The sequence below is a fragment of the Centruroides vittatus genome, unplaced genomic scaffold (assembly GCF_030686945.1).
Source record: "Centruroides vittatus isolate TY-2023 unplaced genomic scaffold, ASM3068694v2 contig_824, whole genome shotgun sequence".
Taxonomy (NCBI): domain Eukaryota; kingdom Metazoa; phylum Arthropoda; class Arachnida; order Scorpiones; family Buthidae; genus Centruroides; species Centruroides vittatus.
This window is the reverse complement of record NW_027122537.1, coordinates 29,097-47,796: the sequence shown is the minus strand read 5'-3', so window position 1 is coordinate 47,796 and position 18,700 is coordinate 29,097. Positions and strand designations below refer to the sequence as shown.

The 18,700-nt window shown below is 38.6% G+C and overlaps 1 protein-coding gene across 1 annotated transcript in view; it reads left to right on the top strand.

Moving 5' to 3' along the window:
- The window catches only part of LOC136982395 (RNA polymerase II-associated protein 1-like), a 42,058-nt gene that overhangs the window by 7,566 nt on the left and 15,792 nt on the right, over positions 1-18,700 (top strand). Inside the window, exons 3-4 of the mRNA XM_067278888.1 lie at positions 3,338-3,378; positions 5,542-5,625. Of these exons, the coding sequence (XP_067134989.1) occupies positions 3,338-3,378; positions 5,542-5,625 (125 nt within the window). The remainder of the gene's footprint in view (positions 1-3,337; positions 3,379-5,541; positions 5,626-18,700) is intronic.

The following is an 18,700-nucleotide window of genomic DNA, read 5'->3' as shown; positions in this document are numbered from 1 at the left end:
GACTTAGAGGGAGTTTTGTCCCATGGCTGTCTATGGTGCCCCAGTCTTCATTCACTTTGCTTACTTGTTCCCAATATAGACTGTTCATAACAAAAATTTCAATAATATGTGTACCTTCATCTGTCTCATTCTGAGTGAGAATTCTGTAATGTAAACTAAGTTCAGATTAGTTTTTGAAATGCATCTTCATCTTCAAAATAAATGGAAAAAACAGTTTTAATTTAAATCACAAAAAATTTTTTGTTCAGTTTTTCTCCATCAAAATCAAACAGAATAACCTTCATATTCCAGAAAAAAGAAAAAATTCTTTTTTCAAATTGGTCAAACATCACAGTTTTTTGAATTTCCCATAGAAAAGCTTTCCAATTCTATGATTTTATGGTTCACTTCTCTTGCTTGCCCCACAGGATTGGCCCATTTGTTCCCAATATATACTATTTGAATCATTACAAAACTTTTCTGATGATTCAGTTTTTCACAAGAGGTTAATTCTGAATGAACTTTGCAAAATAAATATGAAACAGACATTGACAAGACAGAGAGAGAGAGAGAGTAATCTACAATTGACTGAAAGTTAGAAAAAAAAAAAAAAAGCTCTTAAAATGGAATTTGAAGAAATATTTGGTAATGCTTTATTTTATCGACACCAACGTTTTTCTTTTTAATTATATTTATAATAGAGACATACATGCTAGACATGTCCAAAACACATCGAATATATGAAGGGCAACTCATTTAAAAAACGCTATAAACAAAAAATCATAGGACTACTTACCGACTGTGCACCGCCATCGCTTTAGCTTGTTTTGGTCGTGGAGCTACACATTGGAGGGCGGACGCGCACACAGCGTGTCACGTGACCTGGATTCGACGTCAGTCGCTCACGTGACTACAGCTCTGACGCGTTTCCGGACAACTTTTTCTTGTGGCGGAAGAATTTGTTCTGTTTGCACTATACCTCGCAGGCGTCACGTGATAGAGTAAAGACACCCTACGGTGCCCACATTAATAGCGGTGCTTCGCTGGGCTGCTGTTTGTAGACATTTGCGAACGACGGTGAAAAAAAAGAGACGCCCGTAATATCGTGATCTATAATTTTAAAATATGCGTTTTTAGAGAGAAAATTTAAAAGATGGGTTCCAATAGCATCCAAAGTAGCTGCGAAAAAAACTCGAGATGACACTTATATATATTGACGCGCGTTTTCACAACTTGTAAATTTTCATTCATAAAACTACATAATGGACACAGAAACCCGCGTGGACAGCCCGCGGACCAGTTTGACGAACTTTGCTTAGTTACGCTTCCGTAACACCGTAACATTCTATAACGAAATTCACAAGCTAAGGTTTGACAACGACGATTTATTTTTCGAGATTAACTTGTTAAAAAGAGAACAATCAAATTACTTTAAAATTCAGATTAAATGTTTATAACTATAAATTTATAAACACGTATGTTTTACATAGCCTAACTAATCCTTTAAATTTAAAAATGTAAAGTTATATAACATCAATCCAGGTCACGTGACACGCTGTGTGCGCGTCCGCCCACCAATGTGTAGCTCCACGACCAAAACAAGCTAAAGCGATGGCGGTGCACAGTCGGTAAGTAGTCCTATGATTTTTTGTTTATAGCGTTTTTTAAATGAGTTGCCCTTCATATATTCGATGTGTTTTGGACATGTCTAGCATGTATGTCTCTATTATAAATATAATTAAAAAGAAAAACGTTGGTGTCGATAAAATAAAGCAATACCATCTTTAAAATCACTAATTTATTTGTTGCTAATTTTTCTAAATATAATCAATAATATATTACGTTCTTAACTTAATCAATCTTCATATGAACTTGAAACTTATGCTAGTGAGGTTGAGGCCAAAGTTTTAAATGTGAAAATGTGTACGTCGGACGTTCAGCACCGCTTTCCTGTAAGCCTAGAAGTTTGACAATGGTGTTTGGAAAGTCAGTGGAATCATGCTTGACATTCCAAATGCCATTGTCAAACTTCTAGGCTTACTGGAAAGCGATGCTGAACGTCAGACATACACGTTTTTGCATTTGAAACTTCGACCTCAACCTTGCTATTAACTACTTTTCAGAGACCAACCTGAGAAAACAGTTCATCTTCTAATGCAGTGGTCTCCAAAGTGGGGTATGCAAAGTGATACTTGGGGTACTTTAAATCAATTTACATTTTGTTTGAGTGTTGGAGCCTGCCATTTGTAGATATTCAAATGTGTTTGCTCTTTTTATATGTAAGCAGCTAAAACAGATCCATCAAAAGGATTGAAAATCTTTTGTTTAATAAAATTTTGCTGGAGTTTAAGGTGTGTGTGTGTGCTTTTAATTGACTTAATTTTTCAGTTGTGGTTATTTTTGGATAAATACAAGATGACAGTTTTTGAAATTCTCATACTAAGTGTTCTGGTTGTCCTCTAAATGGGAGATTTTTGAAGCCAAGTAACAGTTCTTTAAAAAAATCTGGCATAGGACTAGGAATTCATTAGTAAGGACCGAGAAAAGGTAGTTTTAAATGTGAAAAATGCAGTATGTAACAAAAAGACAGTAGATAGAAAAAAGAACCCCTTTACATTATGTGGACTCATGAAGCTCCAATTTCTACAAAACCTTAGAGAAAGGAATGCAAAAAACAATAGTACTTGAAATCATACCTTTTTGATTGCATTAAAAATGAGATGAAATGGAAAAGTTGGGAGTAAGAGAAAGGAACGTTGTATAATTATAATCATAATCTTTATTTGGCGTAAAAGGCTTTTGCCTGTTACAAGGGCGTTTTATTTCAATGCATATTTACACTCATATAATAACATCTCAAAAAGTTGGGAGTATATATTAATTAATATAGTATCAATAGAAAAATGGAAAAAGTAAACATTTGAGCAACAAGAACCCTGAACACCAGATTCAAGGAGCATTTAGATGATTATTGTCATTTTGCCTTTCATACAATCTTAGCAGAAATTGCAGAAATTTGACTGAAGAAAGGAAATTATTTGGAGGGATGCAAGCTTATTGAAGGAGAAACTATCAGAGTGGCTGAAAAGATTGAAAGAGTACACTATGAAAAATTCATCTGTATAACAGATTACAATATTTTTAAGGAAAAGAAAATGAAAAGTAGAACAAAAATTTTGAAAATGCATAGAACATTGAATTCATTGGACATTTATTCAAAAGCAAAAATTGCAATTAGGGTGGATCTGGAAGATGAGTTTGAAAGTACTTGTTATTAGATGAACTGTTTTTTCAGCTTTGTCTCTGAAAAGTAGTTAGTATAACTTTAATATATCATATATGTTTTTATTTGTTTCAGATCATGATATGGAAGCAGTGGAAGTTTTAGCTGATATAATGGTTTGTTTTAAAAATTAATAAATTGTAAATAGATAATAAATATTATATATAAAAATCAATATATTAAACACGTGTTTAAATATCAATTAAAAATAACATTTTTATATTAACTTGTTATGTCTGTTTAGACACGAATATTGTAAAGAGCAATCAAATATCAGGGGTTATATAATGTGATTTTGAGTTCATCACTAATCAGACATGACATTGTTACAATTAACTTAACAAAAAAATGATGGAAAATTATATTGCTTAGTTTTTGCAATTAATATAATTTAGAAAACCTTCACTCATACTGGTTTATCCTATTGAGGATCAGGCTTGTCCCAGCTAGATTTAATTGTGGGTAGCCATGTAGATTTAATTTACTGATGCTTCATATTAACTGATATCAGTTATGACGATGATTCAGTAATGAGGTCAATTGATAATAAATTAGTATTTATTGGTTTGCATATCATGAAAAATTTGTTCCATAAAAAGTAATTTTTTAAAAAACTAATATTTTACAATAAAATAACAGTTTGATATTTCTCAATTTGTAAGAAGTACATACACTTATAAACCAAGATGATCTGTTATAATACTTCCGAAACCTTGTGTTTGCAGACCATTTTTTTAATATTTATTTTAATTTTTTACAGACCAGTATATTTTGAAATTAAATAAAATTAATTATAAAATGGAGTGAATGGAATTTAAAAAATGCATTTTTAAAATTTTAATTCTTAGACAAAATTAGTAGAAAAAATACAATAACAAAATTTGATTTTAATTGTTTTGAAATAAAAATGAGTTTGTAAGACATTTTCAATGTCATTTCTTGGGCTGATTTTGATTGCCAGTCCAGCCCTGGCACTAAGTGTTTAAGGGTATGTTCATAAAGTTAAATGAGTATTTTTTCTTTTGCCAGACATTGTGACTGGCATTTCCAACAAAATGCATAGATAGATAGCATAGCCTGTTTCTAAAATTGAAGTTGTAAATGTTCCTGGTCCATTCTTATCCAAAATATTTTTCTTAGATTCTTAATGTGGGCAATTATTTGTATCATTTCACCTTCTAATCCCTAATTTAAACACTTGATTAGATCAAGGAACATCAATATCTTATGAAAACTGCTTATGATCAAGGATTTTTGACTAATATATATAGGTTTAATTTTACATAAACATTTATTTTAATCATGAAACAGTTAAAAGACAGTCGGTCATTTGGTAAGATACATAAAATACTAAGAAATTATTAGGGTTTCTCGTTTCCCGGTCTTTTGCTTGTCCCGGGATTCCGGGATAAAAGTGAACTGTTTCCCGGGATCCCGGGACAAAATTAATTATTTTTAACATATACAAATTATCATGAAATCAAATGTTATAATTATTTTTCGTCTTTTAAAGTAATTTAATACGTTCCGCAACCTCCAAAATCATATTAATAACGCTGTGTAAGATATATATTGAAAATTTCCTTTGAACTACTAGAAATTTTCACAAGTAGAAAAAATTTATTAAAGCTTGCAGGAAATTGCATACTCAACTGCTTTAATTGAAACATCATAGCCCAATAATTCGGCAGTTCGTTTGTCTTTAATAATCAGGTTATGAAGAAAAACTTCATACTTACAGACTTTGTTCATATCCTGGCCCAATTTGCACAACTTGGCGTTACGCAGTTATTGAAGCTACTGGGCCTGTTTGAAAATTAAGACGACATAAGCACAATTATTACAGATATTACAGGTAAAGAATTTTGAGAGTCCTGCCACAAATAAGCTACATATTGATTATTGACCATTAGTGACGTGCCATAACGAGTAAAAATTTAAAAAACTAATAAGTAGGTTTAAAATTAAGAAATACAAATGTATTCTGACAGTTTATAAGTTAATTATAATTTCTATTTGCAAAATTTCCCCAACCTTAACACAAAATAAGAAAAAAGTGAATTTTTAAGAAATTTGCGGGATTTCCCGGGATAAGAAAAATTTCCCGGGATATTTCCCGGGGTAAAAAAACAGCCGGGATCCCGGGATCCCGTTTCAGAAACCCTTTGGTAAGATACATAAAATACTAAGAAATTATATATATATACACACATTGTAATTTATGGATTTCATTATTTAATTGATTTATTATACAAAAAAATTAATATATTTTATATTAGGAACATGATGTTAGCAAGTTAGTTGCAACCCCACCATCTTCTGTTTCTGTATCTTTTCCTAAGACATTCACATATGATAAAAAAGTGAGTATATTTTTAACATTTTTTAATCTTTATGTTAAGATTTTAAAACTAAAAAAAATAAAACATTTAGCAATTTTAATTACTGTTATATTTTTCATTAATATTTCTGACAGTTAGGAATTGATATAATAAATATAATGAGCAATTATTTATTGTGACATTGTCACAATGCCAGGCTGCAATTTTTAATAATTTTTTAAATTTAAAATGTATGCTCTCCACCTCAAATTAGTAATGTATTACTCTTGTACAGTACATCACACTTTTCCATTAGAAATAGAGTTGTGCTGGTCATCTATCTAAATCCTTTCAGGAGAAAATTTTTTAATTGAAATAACATGACTTCTGGTTTGCACCGGAAGTTTGTATGTAATTAATTGGGGGCTTGTTGTCCCAAATTTTTCTGTATCTGGTCTCAGCTTTCATTTATCTAACTCTGTTCTCGAGATTAAGGAAAGAGAGATGTACAGACGGATTTTGCAGGCCAAATGAAATTGATATGACTTCTGATTAAGGAAACCAAAAATTTTTTATTTTAGAAACACAGTTTAATTTGAGATTTTAATTATCAATCAATTTTTGTATTACCTGATTCAGTCAAAATAATAATGAAACAAATGTGTTTATTTCAAAATATTTTCATAATATAAGCATCTCCAGACCTCTTATTTTTATGGCACATCTCAAATCTGTCTTCAGGATGTCAGAATAGCATTCAGAGTCACCCTTTCATCTTTTTCCATGAAGTGTATCAGCAAAAGTCTTTGATGGTCATTCTTCTTTGAACATCAGCAAACACTTTAAATTGTAATTGGCAATACATTTAGGTTTCTGTTTACAAAGGGATTAGAGATGTTTCCATTCCATTGAGCATCACTTTGCCCCTGTCTAATAGATGCTTGCACATTATCTTATAAACTGCAATAATGTGATTCAAGAAGTTTTTCCTTCCTAATGGTAATGTTAATGTCTTGGGCACCTGCTTGGAACACATCTTCCTGTATCCCAGTTTGTCATGAAATATGGCATGTGTGGATTTGTGGCTGATACCCAGATTTTCTGTCACTTCATCTAGTGATTGGATGATACCCTTGAATGACAACTTGAACTTGCATAATGTCATTGTTTCAAGTAATGATGCTACAAGGCCTATTAGATGGAATGCATCGGTCTTGGAAACTTATTCAGAATAGAACTTTCTCACTCACTCAAACATCCTTGCACATGACATGCAAGTTGGTCAGTTCATGTGTTGTATGTGACAATAGTGGCATGCCGTCATTGGAAGCGATGGAAGCGCCGATTCCACCTTCCAATGACCTTCCTTGTATTTTATAAAATATAAATTTTCATATTTTAACGTACTTTGCATTAATTAAAATTAATATTTTATTATAACTGCATTATGTATCTTTTACACATTTCTATACTACATGTGAAAAAAAACGATAAGATTGCTATTGTATATTCGAATAATTCAGTGGCGGAAGGAGTGTCGAAACCTGGTCAGTTTCCAATCAGCCAGATTATATAGGCATTGGCACATGTGGTTTACAGAGTACCAACCTTACCCGGTTTAGCTGGTAGAAACAACACACGCATAAAGCATCTAATTTTATATCCCGGACTGGTTGTTAGTCGCCTGCCTGCTAGATATTCGGCCACCCTCGCCCGATTATGTGAACCATGAGTAGACTAGATCAACGGCGAGCAACTCCCGGCCCGCGGGCCAGCTACGGCTTTTGAAAAGTTTCTATCCGGCCCGTGAGATCTTTAATAGATTATTAAATTGGAAAAATAACTAATTAATAGTTATTTTTCCAATTCTTTGTAATTTTCGAAAGCGATAAGAGAAATAAATGTAGTAATTAACTTTTTATTTATTTATTTCAATGTGGGTGCCGGGAGGCGGCCGATTTCTCGTTCCTCCTTTTTGTCGGCTAACAGGTCCGTGAGGCCTGCCCACGTCAAGATGGCGGTTCGGATGAGTTACGCGTTACGCGTTAAGCGAGTGGAGGAAGTGAATGGGTTCGACGGTAGAGCGGCGGTGACGACATTCGAATAAAGGACATTACAACGGATAATAACAACAACAATGATTTATTTAAGCTAACAGGACACTTACAAAAGGGGCGCGCGACGGTCGCCTCTTTCTGGATTAGCGGAGGGAGAGTTTACATAAATTCGGGTCATACCTCGTGATCCGGGTCGGTCCTCGTAGTCGACACGATTCCGTTGATTTCGGGCGGTTCCCCTCGACTTTGTCCGCACGTGCACAGGCTAAAAGACAAACGTAACCGACCCCCCTTTTCTCCGTCGTCGCCCTTTTATTCTCTTGGTCACGAGTTCCAGGTTCGCCAACCCGCGTTTTTCGACTCTTGTTCCTTCTGATTCATTTTTTCTTTCTTTTGACTCATATTCCTTTTCCTTCTACTCGCGCGGAAAGGGATGTATCATTACCGGCTAAATTCCGGTGGGTTCGAATTTTTACACCACCTTGGGCTTTCTAAAATCGAAGCTGTCCCTGAAGGGCAGGTTTGATTTTTAAGATCCTCTAATGCCGGGGTTAAAATTAATATGACCACAGAACGGATAGGAGGCCCAAGAACTAATTTAAGCGGGCTGCCTCTCCTTGACGGGAGACGTCCGGAAAGACCGACGAATCAAAGAAGCAGGCGACCTTACTCAGTCGCGACAATGATTTATACGGCGAATTTTTTCACGATTTACCTGGCGACGTTAACAATCTATTGATTTCGCGACAATCAAAGATTAATCGGGCGCGCGTTACAATAAGTTGTTATGTTAAACCAACCACGGTGGGTTTGGTAAACAACAACGGTGTTCCCGGAAGTGGGTTGTTTCCTAGCTGGCACGTGGTGTAGACGTAGTTTCCTTTCGTCACTTGGGCACGAGAGTAAAGTTCAAGGTCTTGAGTGTTCGTTGTCCTCGCACGTTATGTGAAAACTTCGGGTTCGCCTCGGGCTACAGCAACAAGTAGTGTATTTACCGGTAGTCCGGCAGTGTTGGTAATAGTTCTATGTCTGGCACAAATGTCGAAGTTAAACAGGAACTTGAGGGCTGGAGGATTCCGGTGAGTGGTGTCTTGATATCGTTTGTTGTAGTGTGGCGGGCCGTCATGCGGGGAATTCGGTGCGGTGCTTGGCGTTGGTGGGTCGTCATAGTTTTACTCCATTTCGGCGAGGATGTCGTCCTATTGGTACTCACAAAAGTTAATTATAAACAGTTATTTGAAATGAAAAGACTATTTGTTCCCGGATCGAGGTACACATTACAAAAAGTTATAAATGGGGTTACTCTCCCTCAGGTCGCTAGGATAATAAAATCCTAACTTAAATCTAAATGAGATAAGCTAACACGTTGGTCTAATTCAAAACGTCGATTAAACTGGTTAAATAAAATTCGAATAATATTAAGATAACGAAATTTAAGTAATATGATATTTAAGTAATAGTAAGTAGTAATATAGTGTAACATGTGATATATAGTGATATATTATAATGGATTATAATAAGGACAAAACGTCGAAACTTCCAACCTTCGAAAGAAGACGTTAGACAAAGGATCAAAAAAATGGCAGTGTTAATAGGTTTGAACAATGGCCCGTTGGTGAAGGTGGGTGGGATCGCTCCGGGGTGCTTCCTGTAAGGGTGTGTCGCTTCCCGGAAGCGGGTTAGTTTCTCTTTCTTGAAGACGGATTTCTTCGGGTCGAGTATCTTGCGATAGTTGTCGGCCCGCCGGAGGTTGTTCTCGGCGGCGTGTAACCGATCGGAAAATATAGATAAGGCCAATAAGAATATTTCAGCATCAAAGCAGTTAGCAAATATTACGGAAGAGGCAAAGATGAAGGTCAGTAATAGATGTTATTGCTAACCTTCCTTAGTCTATTCCCTGCGCTCAGGGGATGACGGTTGGCTTGTCGCAGGCGAAACGAATCGCGGGATGCGACTACGATTTCGGCTTGGCCGTGGCATCGCCCATGGCTGTTCGGGGACCGGGCCACGGCTGCGTAGCGCGTATGGAGGCGTACTTTCTGGTTCCTCAGTTTCCGATTGTTCGCGTTCTGAGTCCCCGTGCTCGGTGTCCTCTTCACTTTCCTTTTCCACTATTTCTCCCGTAGGGGGTTGAGTAGGGATAGAGGTTAAGATAAATTCGTCCCACGGGTCGAGATACGAGGATTGATCAAGCTCGGCGGTTGCGGTCAAGGTTGTGAGCTGATCATTACTTTGGGCTTGCGCAGGTGGACTTCCTCGCGGGCGGTCGTTGGTTTGATTCGATCCGCGTGGACGTGCATCCTACGTTTGGTTTCTAAATGTTCAATGTTAAAGTTTACAGGACCGAGAGCTTCGATAATCCGATAGGGTCCAGACCATCGCGGTGCTAATTTCTGCTTTAACCCTCTTGGTGTAACGACTTCCTTTAATAGAACACAGTCTCCCACCTTATAACAGGGAGGTTTATTTTGTCGCCGGTGTCGTTCTTGTCGAGCTTCGGCGGCCTGTTTGGCCACCTGTTGAGCCGTTTGATGTGCTAATTTCATCCGTTGTTGCAATTCTGAGGCAAAATTGTCATCTATATCATAACGCACTTCCGCCGGCTTAGTAACTATATCAAACGGATAGGTAGGGTCTCTACCATACAAAAGGAAGAATGGGCTCTCATTCATAGAAGCGTGAACCGAGGTGTTGTACGCGAAGAGAGCGTAAGGTATCCACTCGTCCCAATCGTGTTGATCTCTGGCTACATAATGTGCTAAAATATCAATTAATGTTTTGTTAAATCTTTCCACAACGCCATTACTGGCGGGATGATAGGCGGTGGTGAGGAGCCTGTTTATGTTCAGGAGCTTGCATACTTCGGTAAACATTTTCGAAATCAGATTCGGGGCTCGGTCCGTCAGTAAGTGCGTCGGCGTCGAGTGACGTAATATAATATTGGTAACGAAGGCTTTCGCGATCGTCTTACTACTAACATCCGGTAGTGGAATAGCTTCAGCATACCGGGTAAAGTGATCGACGAAGACTAAGATATATTTATTCCCCGTAGTGGTGTGCGGGAGTGGTCCAACAATATCCATGGCGGTACGTTCAAAGACGTGTGAAAGGGGAGCAAATAATTGTAATTCGGCTTGGGCTCTGCGTCCGCGCAGACGATGTTTCGCGCAGCTTAGACAGCTTTGACAATAATTTCGTATCTCCTTGGTCATTTCTGGCCAATAAAACGACTTAGCTATTTTAGTACGCATCTTAAGTTCTCCCAGATGTCCAGCGATGGGATTATCATGGAAGGTATATAGGAGATAATCCTTAAGAGCGGCTGGGACAACAATTTGTTCCCACCAGTCGGACTGTCCTTTATTGGTGCCTTTGTGGCATAGGGCGCCTTCTTCATTGAGATAGAATTCGTCTAAGGTAAGGCCGTTCCAACTTCCTGAGATTGCTCCGTCTTGCAATTGTTGGATAAGGGGTTTCCACTGCGTATCTCCTTGTTGTGCCTTCGCTATTTGCGTCAGGGAAAATATAGGGTCTACCTCCTGGATTTGCCGAATAGGGATGCGGCTAAGAGCATCTGCATTTTTATGCGACTCTCCCGCTTTGTGAACCACGTCAAAATCGAATTCTTGGAGGAAGATAATCCATCGTGAAAGCCGCGAATTTGTAGTTGAGTCCTTACAATCTAATAACCAACGCAGAGGTCGATGATCCGTGAGTATCGTAAATTTTCGTCCATATAAGTAAGGTTTAAAATATCTCACAGCCCAAACAGTAGCTAAACACTCCTTCTCAGTCGTGCTGTAGTTAAGTTCGGGTTTTCTCAGTAATCGACTTGCATAAGCAATCGGTTTCTCTGTGCCATTTTCCTCTTGGGATAATATGGCTCCTAAGGCAACATTCGAAGCATCTGTAGCAAGGAAAAAAGGCTTCGAAAAATCCGGTGATTTTAATAATGGAGTGGAGGTTAGAATTTGCTTTAGCGTCTCGAAACTTTCTTGTTGAGCCGGGCCCCATTCGAAAGAGGTATCTTTCTTCAATAAATCCGTTAAGGGTTTGGCGATTTTTGCATACTTGTCCACATGTCGACGATAATAACCAGTTAATCCCAAAAAGGATCGAATTTCTCGCTCATTTTCGGGCCTAGGGAAGTCTAAGACGCACTTTATCTTATCGCTATCTGGTTTTATACCCTGTTCGGAAATTTCATGGCCTAAAAATTTTATTTGCCTCTGCAGAAAATGACATTTTTTTGGTTTTAGCTTAATTCCGGCTTCGCCTAATCGTTGGAATATTTGTTCCAAGCGTTTGAGGTGAGTAGGGAAGTCGGGACTGAAAGTCAAGATGTCGTCCATGTAGACGAGGCATGTCTTTCCCTTCAGACCATGCAGGACGAAGTCCATGGTTCTTTCAAAGGCTGCAGGTGAGTTACGGAGCCCCATGGGACACCTGTTCCATTGATAGTGCCCATCAGGTGTGGAGAAGGCTGTTTTTTCCTTATCACATACACTCAATTGCCAAAATCCCGAGACTGTGTCCATTGTGGAGAAATATTTTGCTTGGCCCATCAAGCTGAGGGATTCTGCACTAAGGGCAGCGGATATGGATCTACTTTGGTGATTTTGTTTAATTTGCGGTAATCTATCACTAATCTTAAACCACCTAGTTTTTTCTTAACGAGAAGCGCTGCTGAACTCCAGGGTGATGTAGAATGTTCGATGATGTTATTTGCCAAAAGTCCATCGATGATTTCATTTAATTGCTGCCGTTGCGCATATGGAATTCGATAAGGGGGGGAGTAAACGGGCGCCGCATCGCCGGTATCAATTTTATGTTGCACAATATCGCAATACCGCAAAATCGTAATCATTTACGGCAAAAACGTGTCGATATTTATATAATAAGGCTAAAAGCTCTTGATGTTCGTCTTCCGGGATATCAGTCCAATCAAATAATTGGTTAAATTCGGCCTCTGATAATTGTGCCGTTTCTCCTTCTCGGATAGTCCCGACCGGGTCTGTTTCCTGGACCGCCTCGAAATACATGCCTATTTTTTCTCCTTTCTTTAAAGTTATCGTTTGGTGGGTCGAATTACGGAGACGGATGGGTACTTGTCCCTTCTTGTTGGGGGTGACCAATACATCGGCTCCGAATATTCCTTCCTGGGCAAGGGGAAGTGTCTCAATTACTCCCATTTTATTACTTGGAAGGCGACGTCCTCGGATGGTCGCGCTTACGATATTATCCGTCATGGGGGGAAGTCGGCACGGTTCTATTAAGACTACCTCCTTTCCTTCTCCGTTTACCTGTCCTTGTGATCCCTTTTTAGATCTTATAGCCGCAGTTACCTGGGCCTTTTCCCTCGATTTATTCCGACTTCCCTGGACCTGTCGGTTACGCGTTGTCGTTTCGTCGGGTAGTTCCTTCCCCGACTCGTCTCCGGACATCGTGGAGTTTAATTATAACGTTACTACCGTAACAGGAGGTATAATCAATTCTCCTTTCTTTAAGTTGATGAGAAAGCCCTTATCAGCGATCATATCTCTCCCAATAATGCCGTCGCAAGGATATGTAACGTCTATATCTACTAGACAACACGCGAAGGGGAACTGCAGGTCGCCGATTTCGAAGGTAGGGTTCGCAATACCGTAAGTTTGAATGATATGACCGGTAGCGCTTCGTAAATCGGTCTCTTTATGGTGATCGATGTGTATCCTTTCCTTCATTGTTTTGGCAAAAGCTTTAGACAAGAGGGATACCTTAGCTCCAGTGTCTATCTGCACAATGGCCGGGCTTCCTCCTATATAACATTCAAAGGTAGCTTTGCTTTGAATATCGGGATAAGTAATAGCAGTTACCGATTGAGCCTGTGGTCTCCCGGTGTGTGGTTTTTGCTTTTTGGCCTTTACGGGAGTGTATCCGGCACGTGAGGGTCGTCGCCGCTTATTATACGGGGATCGCTGGCCCTGGACGCTTCGTACCTTTCCTCTCCACCTGTTGGGTTTCTCCTCTCTAGCATGACCCCGATAGCTCTCACCGCTCTCGCGCCTTCTTGGGGCCTCCGAATGCTCGACGTCGCTTCGCGTACGCGTAGGAGCATCGCTAGGGTTGTTCTCTCGCCGATCGGAGGGATTCCGGTTCCGATAAGGTTGATTATTCGGTCGATTGGGCATACGACTAGGGTTACTGGCGTGGTAGCCTCCTCGTCGGGAAGGCGGATTATTCTGATTACCTCGATTATCTCCCCAATTATTTCGCCTCTCTGGAGGGATTCTAGCATTCCCGGTCGCGGAGGTTTGGGTTAACCCTTCCACTCTGGCTTGCAGTTCTTGCATAGCCGACGTTAATTGAGCTATCTGATCCTGTGAGGGGGAGTCTGTCACTCGCTCGCTGTCCCGGACTGTTTGTAATATTCCCCGCGGATGGGAGGTGAGCTGTTCGATCGTCTCTTCACTGATCGCGGCTTTGAGCGCCTCATCGAAGGTCTCAGCCTCGCGACTCATTACTCTTCTACGGATCCTTATATCTATCCCGTTAAGGAATTGCGCCTTTAACCGTTCATCTAACTCCTTTCTTTGAATGCGCTGAATAATAGCGGCGTCTGCTCCGGGCTCCGGCGTGATCTCGATTTCCATTGCGAGCGCTTGAAGTCGGGCGGCGTACGTTTGTATGTCCTCTTCCCGTTTTTGGACGCAGGTATAGAATTTACTAAGCCTAAACGAATAAGGTTCCCGTTCGAACCGCGCGATCATTAAGCGCTTGAACTCGTCAAACTCGTCGACCTCTTTGATTCTTCGATCCTTCCGTACGAATTCTCGAGCTATCCCGGTGAGTTTGAGCTTGGCTACGGCCAGCATTTGGGCCTTTGACCATGCCGCGACTTTCGTTACGTCCGCTAACGAGTCAAAAAAATCCGTAACTCGGAGACCTCCCGTTTCTCCGGAAAATACGGGCAGGAGTGGAATGATTCCGCCCAACCCTCCTAAGGTGAGGGGGTTTGGATTCGGATTCGCTTGAGCTGGTCCTACCGCGGGTTGTGGATTGCCCTCCATTTTTCGCAATAGGTCTAATTAGCCTAGAACTACCTCCGATACTACTCCTCATCTTTCTTCCTATAATCTAGGTCCGTACTTCGACTGGAATGGTCCCTTTTTATTCGAATATGATCCTTTCCGCTCTATCGATATTTCGAAGGAGTCGAACCCCACTCCTGAAAAACCAATTTGTGGGTGCCGGGAGGCGGCCGATTTCTCGTTCCTCCTTTTTGTCGGCTAACAGGTCCGTGAGGCCTGCCCACGTCAAGATGGCGGTTCGGATGAGTTACGCGTTACGCGTTAAGCGAGTGGAGGAAGTGAATGGGTTCGACGGTAGAGCGGCGGTGACGACATTCGAATAAAGGACATTACAACGGATAATAACAACAACAATGATTTATTTAAGCTAACAGGACACTTACAAAAGGGGCGCGCGACGGTCGCCTCTTTCTGGATTAGCGGAGGGAGAGTTTACATAAATTCGGGTCATACCTCGTGATCCGGGTCGGTCCTCGTAGTCGACACGATTCCGTTGATTTCGGGCGGTTCCCCTCGACTTTGTCCGCACGTGCACAGGCTAAAAGACAAACGTAACCGACCCCCCTTTTCTCCGTCGTCGCCCTTTTATTCTCTTGGTCACGAGTTCCAGGTTCGCCAACCCGCGTTTTTCGACTCTTGTTCCTTCTGATTCATTTTTTCTTTCTTTTGACTCATATTCCTTTTCCTTCTACTCGCGCGGAAAGGGATGTATCATTACCGGCTAAATTCCGGTGGGTTCGAATTTTCACATTCATATTTGCAGACTAAAAAAATTACAAGTCACAAGAAGGCGTCAATTAACTACTACGGCCCGCGGAAAAAACGTAAAATTTATTCTGGCCCATGTTATAAAAAAGGTTGCCCACTCTAGACTAGATTTATGACTTAACCCAACTGATAGGGGTTTACTGGCATGTTTTTATGCTAATTCTGTATAGTTGACAGGCGTTTAAAAAAATCCATTAAAATATTTGATATATTTATTCTGCGTTTATTCTGCTCTCCCATCTTATATTACTTACGGATTTCAATGTTAAACCGGTGACATTACAATTTAGTACGTCTCATCTGTAAGGGGATGCAGAAAAAACGTGTACAATTCTAGTACAGTGTTAAAAAATTAACTGTTACTTTGGCAGCATCATTTACAACCAAATTTAATGAATGAGATGTACAATGGTACAAAAAAAGCTCTAGAATTTATTTTCCTTAAATTTACAATTTATGTATCGGTTGTCATAAAAATTTCTTTCCACTTCTTTCCCAAGACTACAGATATTCGAGTACAAAGTAACCGGTTTCGACTTATTTCTACTTAAGGGAAAGTAGTTAAATAATTAAGCGATTAGGGAATTAGAAACATAAATAAAACCCTGATGAAAGAGTTGAAATTTTACTTAAACAGAAGCTTAACCGAACCAATCTCTTGCCTAGTACAGTGGGGTCTGATCTCTTCATAACATTAGATGTAATAAAGACAGAAATTTTTCCAGTTCAATGAGAGTGACCGAAAAGTTGTAAATTTTGGAAATTTCTGTGAACACTTGGTTTTAAAACGAATTAGTTAATCCCTGTGATTTATGTATAGTCATCAAGTATGCTAAGGTAAAGGGAAACTGTCTATGAGATCACAATATACTGCCATTGTTCAAAGAGTGTGTTATGGGGATTATTGAAAACAGATTACCATAGATGAATTCCACTAAAATAAACAGAGGAAGAGCTGGAGGGCAAGCATTAGGAGCATATATAATGTAGTGTATAGTTTTTAGTGAACCATTGATGAGACATCCTTGCACCCATAAGTTGTCTCTCGGCATGATTCTGGCATTAACTGAGATTCAAATACTTAGAGACCAAGAGCTGAGTCATCTTTGGACGAAGGCAGGGCAATATCTGGAGTGTTTTCAGATGCTATATAAGCAACAGGGTACCCAGTTGACTGCATGTAGTCTTCGTTGCTTTGTTTAACTTGCTCGTTTGTTGGATATAGCCATTTGGAACTGATCAAGTTTATCTCTGGATAAATATGCTCCATTTCTTGTCGTCAGAGTGATCAGATCTGTATCAGAGAAATCACCCGAAGCTAGATGTTGTAAGACATCTGTGAAGGAACTATCTGCACTATTTTGTCTATGAGAATTACTAGTTCAATGAACTTCTCAAAAGAATCAAATGCGAATGAAATGTAATGTCCCAACAAGGTAGGGACCTTGTTGGGACATTACATTGTAAAAAATACTCGAGGAGAGAGGAGTATCTTTAACAGGTGGAAGCTGAATAAAATCACCAAACAAATAGACAAAGAATCCACCAAACGGCTCATCTTTCTCAGGGTTTATCTCCCTCAATCTTCTCTCGATCATGTAAAGCATTATTGCACCAATCATTGACATTTCATGATGATGATGAATTTGAGCGACTTCATCTCAATCTCGAATTTCTTTGGAGCTTCTTCATTTACAGATTGAAATTTTGTACTAACGATAGGAAGACGAAGGAGAGAATGGATCATAAAGCCATCAATATTGATCACTGCTGCTTCATGTTATAGAATAATAAGTTAAAAAAAGTTTTCTTTTTTTAACTTATTATTCTATAAAGATTCTTTATATTTGTTGTGTATCTAGTTAGCAATAACATTTACCTTTCAAAATTACTGTTTTAATGCTTGTCATATTTTCCGACCACTAGATGACGCTTCTACACGTGCATGCAGGAAGCGACTAACACTTGACTTCATGCATTCCTTGTCAACATTATAACTCTAGAATGAGTTGTCCAATCTTGATAAAATTTTCTACGACGACTCACCTTCTGATTAAAATATCAACTCTCAAAAATGATCCATACTGAAGAAAAACCCCTATCTCCAGGTCTACAAAAACGGATCATTTTTGAAAGTTGAAATTTTAATCAGTTCATCCTTGATGGTGATGGTGAGTCGTCCAAGAAAATTTCATCAAGATCGGACAACTCATTCCAGAGTTATTTTGTTGACAAGGAATGCACGAAGTCAAGTATTAGTCGTCACTACATTCAGACAATTATAAGTTTCTTTAAAAGTATATTCATACAATTGAAGAATTTTTTGTACTAGGCATGTATATTCATCACACATTTTGTTTTACCAAGTAAGTTTTTCTGATAATTTTAGTTTTAGCCATTATATTGTGGCTAGTGATTCAAAAATTTATTTCAAAAAAGTTTTGGCTCAAGACCATATAATGAAAAAGAAAACATTATTAAAAGAGCCAATGCCTTAATTAAATATAAATACGTCGACAAAAAAATTTCGACATTTTGACGATAAAATTTATGACGAATGACGATTTTTTCATAAAATTGAAGCAATTTGGAAATCAAAGCGGAATAGAATTTAACATTGGTAGACAATATAAAATAAATATTGAAAATTATAACAAGATAATTACGATTAATAGATATATCTAAATTAATAGATGTTATATGTTTTTTCTCAAAGCGAGAATTGGCATTTAGAGGGAATTTATTGAATCTAATAACGGAGGTAATTATATTGAACTTTCTTATTTATTAAGTACGTCAGATAATCTATTAAAAATACATTTAAAGAAGTATACGGTTTTTACTGGCTTATCGAACAAACGAATACGAACGGGCCCTGACACGCAATTAATTGATTGCCCCTGTAAGTCGGCTTCTTACAGAAACACAGTTTCCCTATCATCAAATGTCATGGCACGCCACTGTGTGACAATAAATTTTTGTTGCATTTTTGCTAACAGCACAAGTTGGATTATGCTGCACTATGAGAGTTTGGACTTTTGCACTTGCACATCAACCATTTTGACTGTCTACTGTGCAAGTGTGTCATGTCTGACAAGGAGTTGTCACTTTATGCAGAAATAACAAATACCTCAGAAAATCATTTATGAGTGTTCTGTTTCCAAAAATCAACATTCTTGTAGAGTTTAAATGTTTATGCTCATTATTTTTTGACTGAATGAA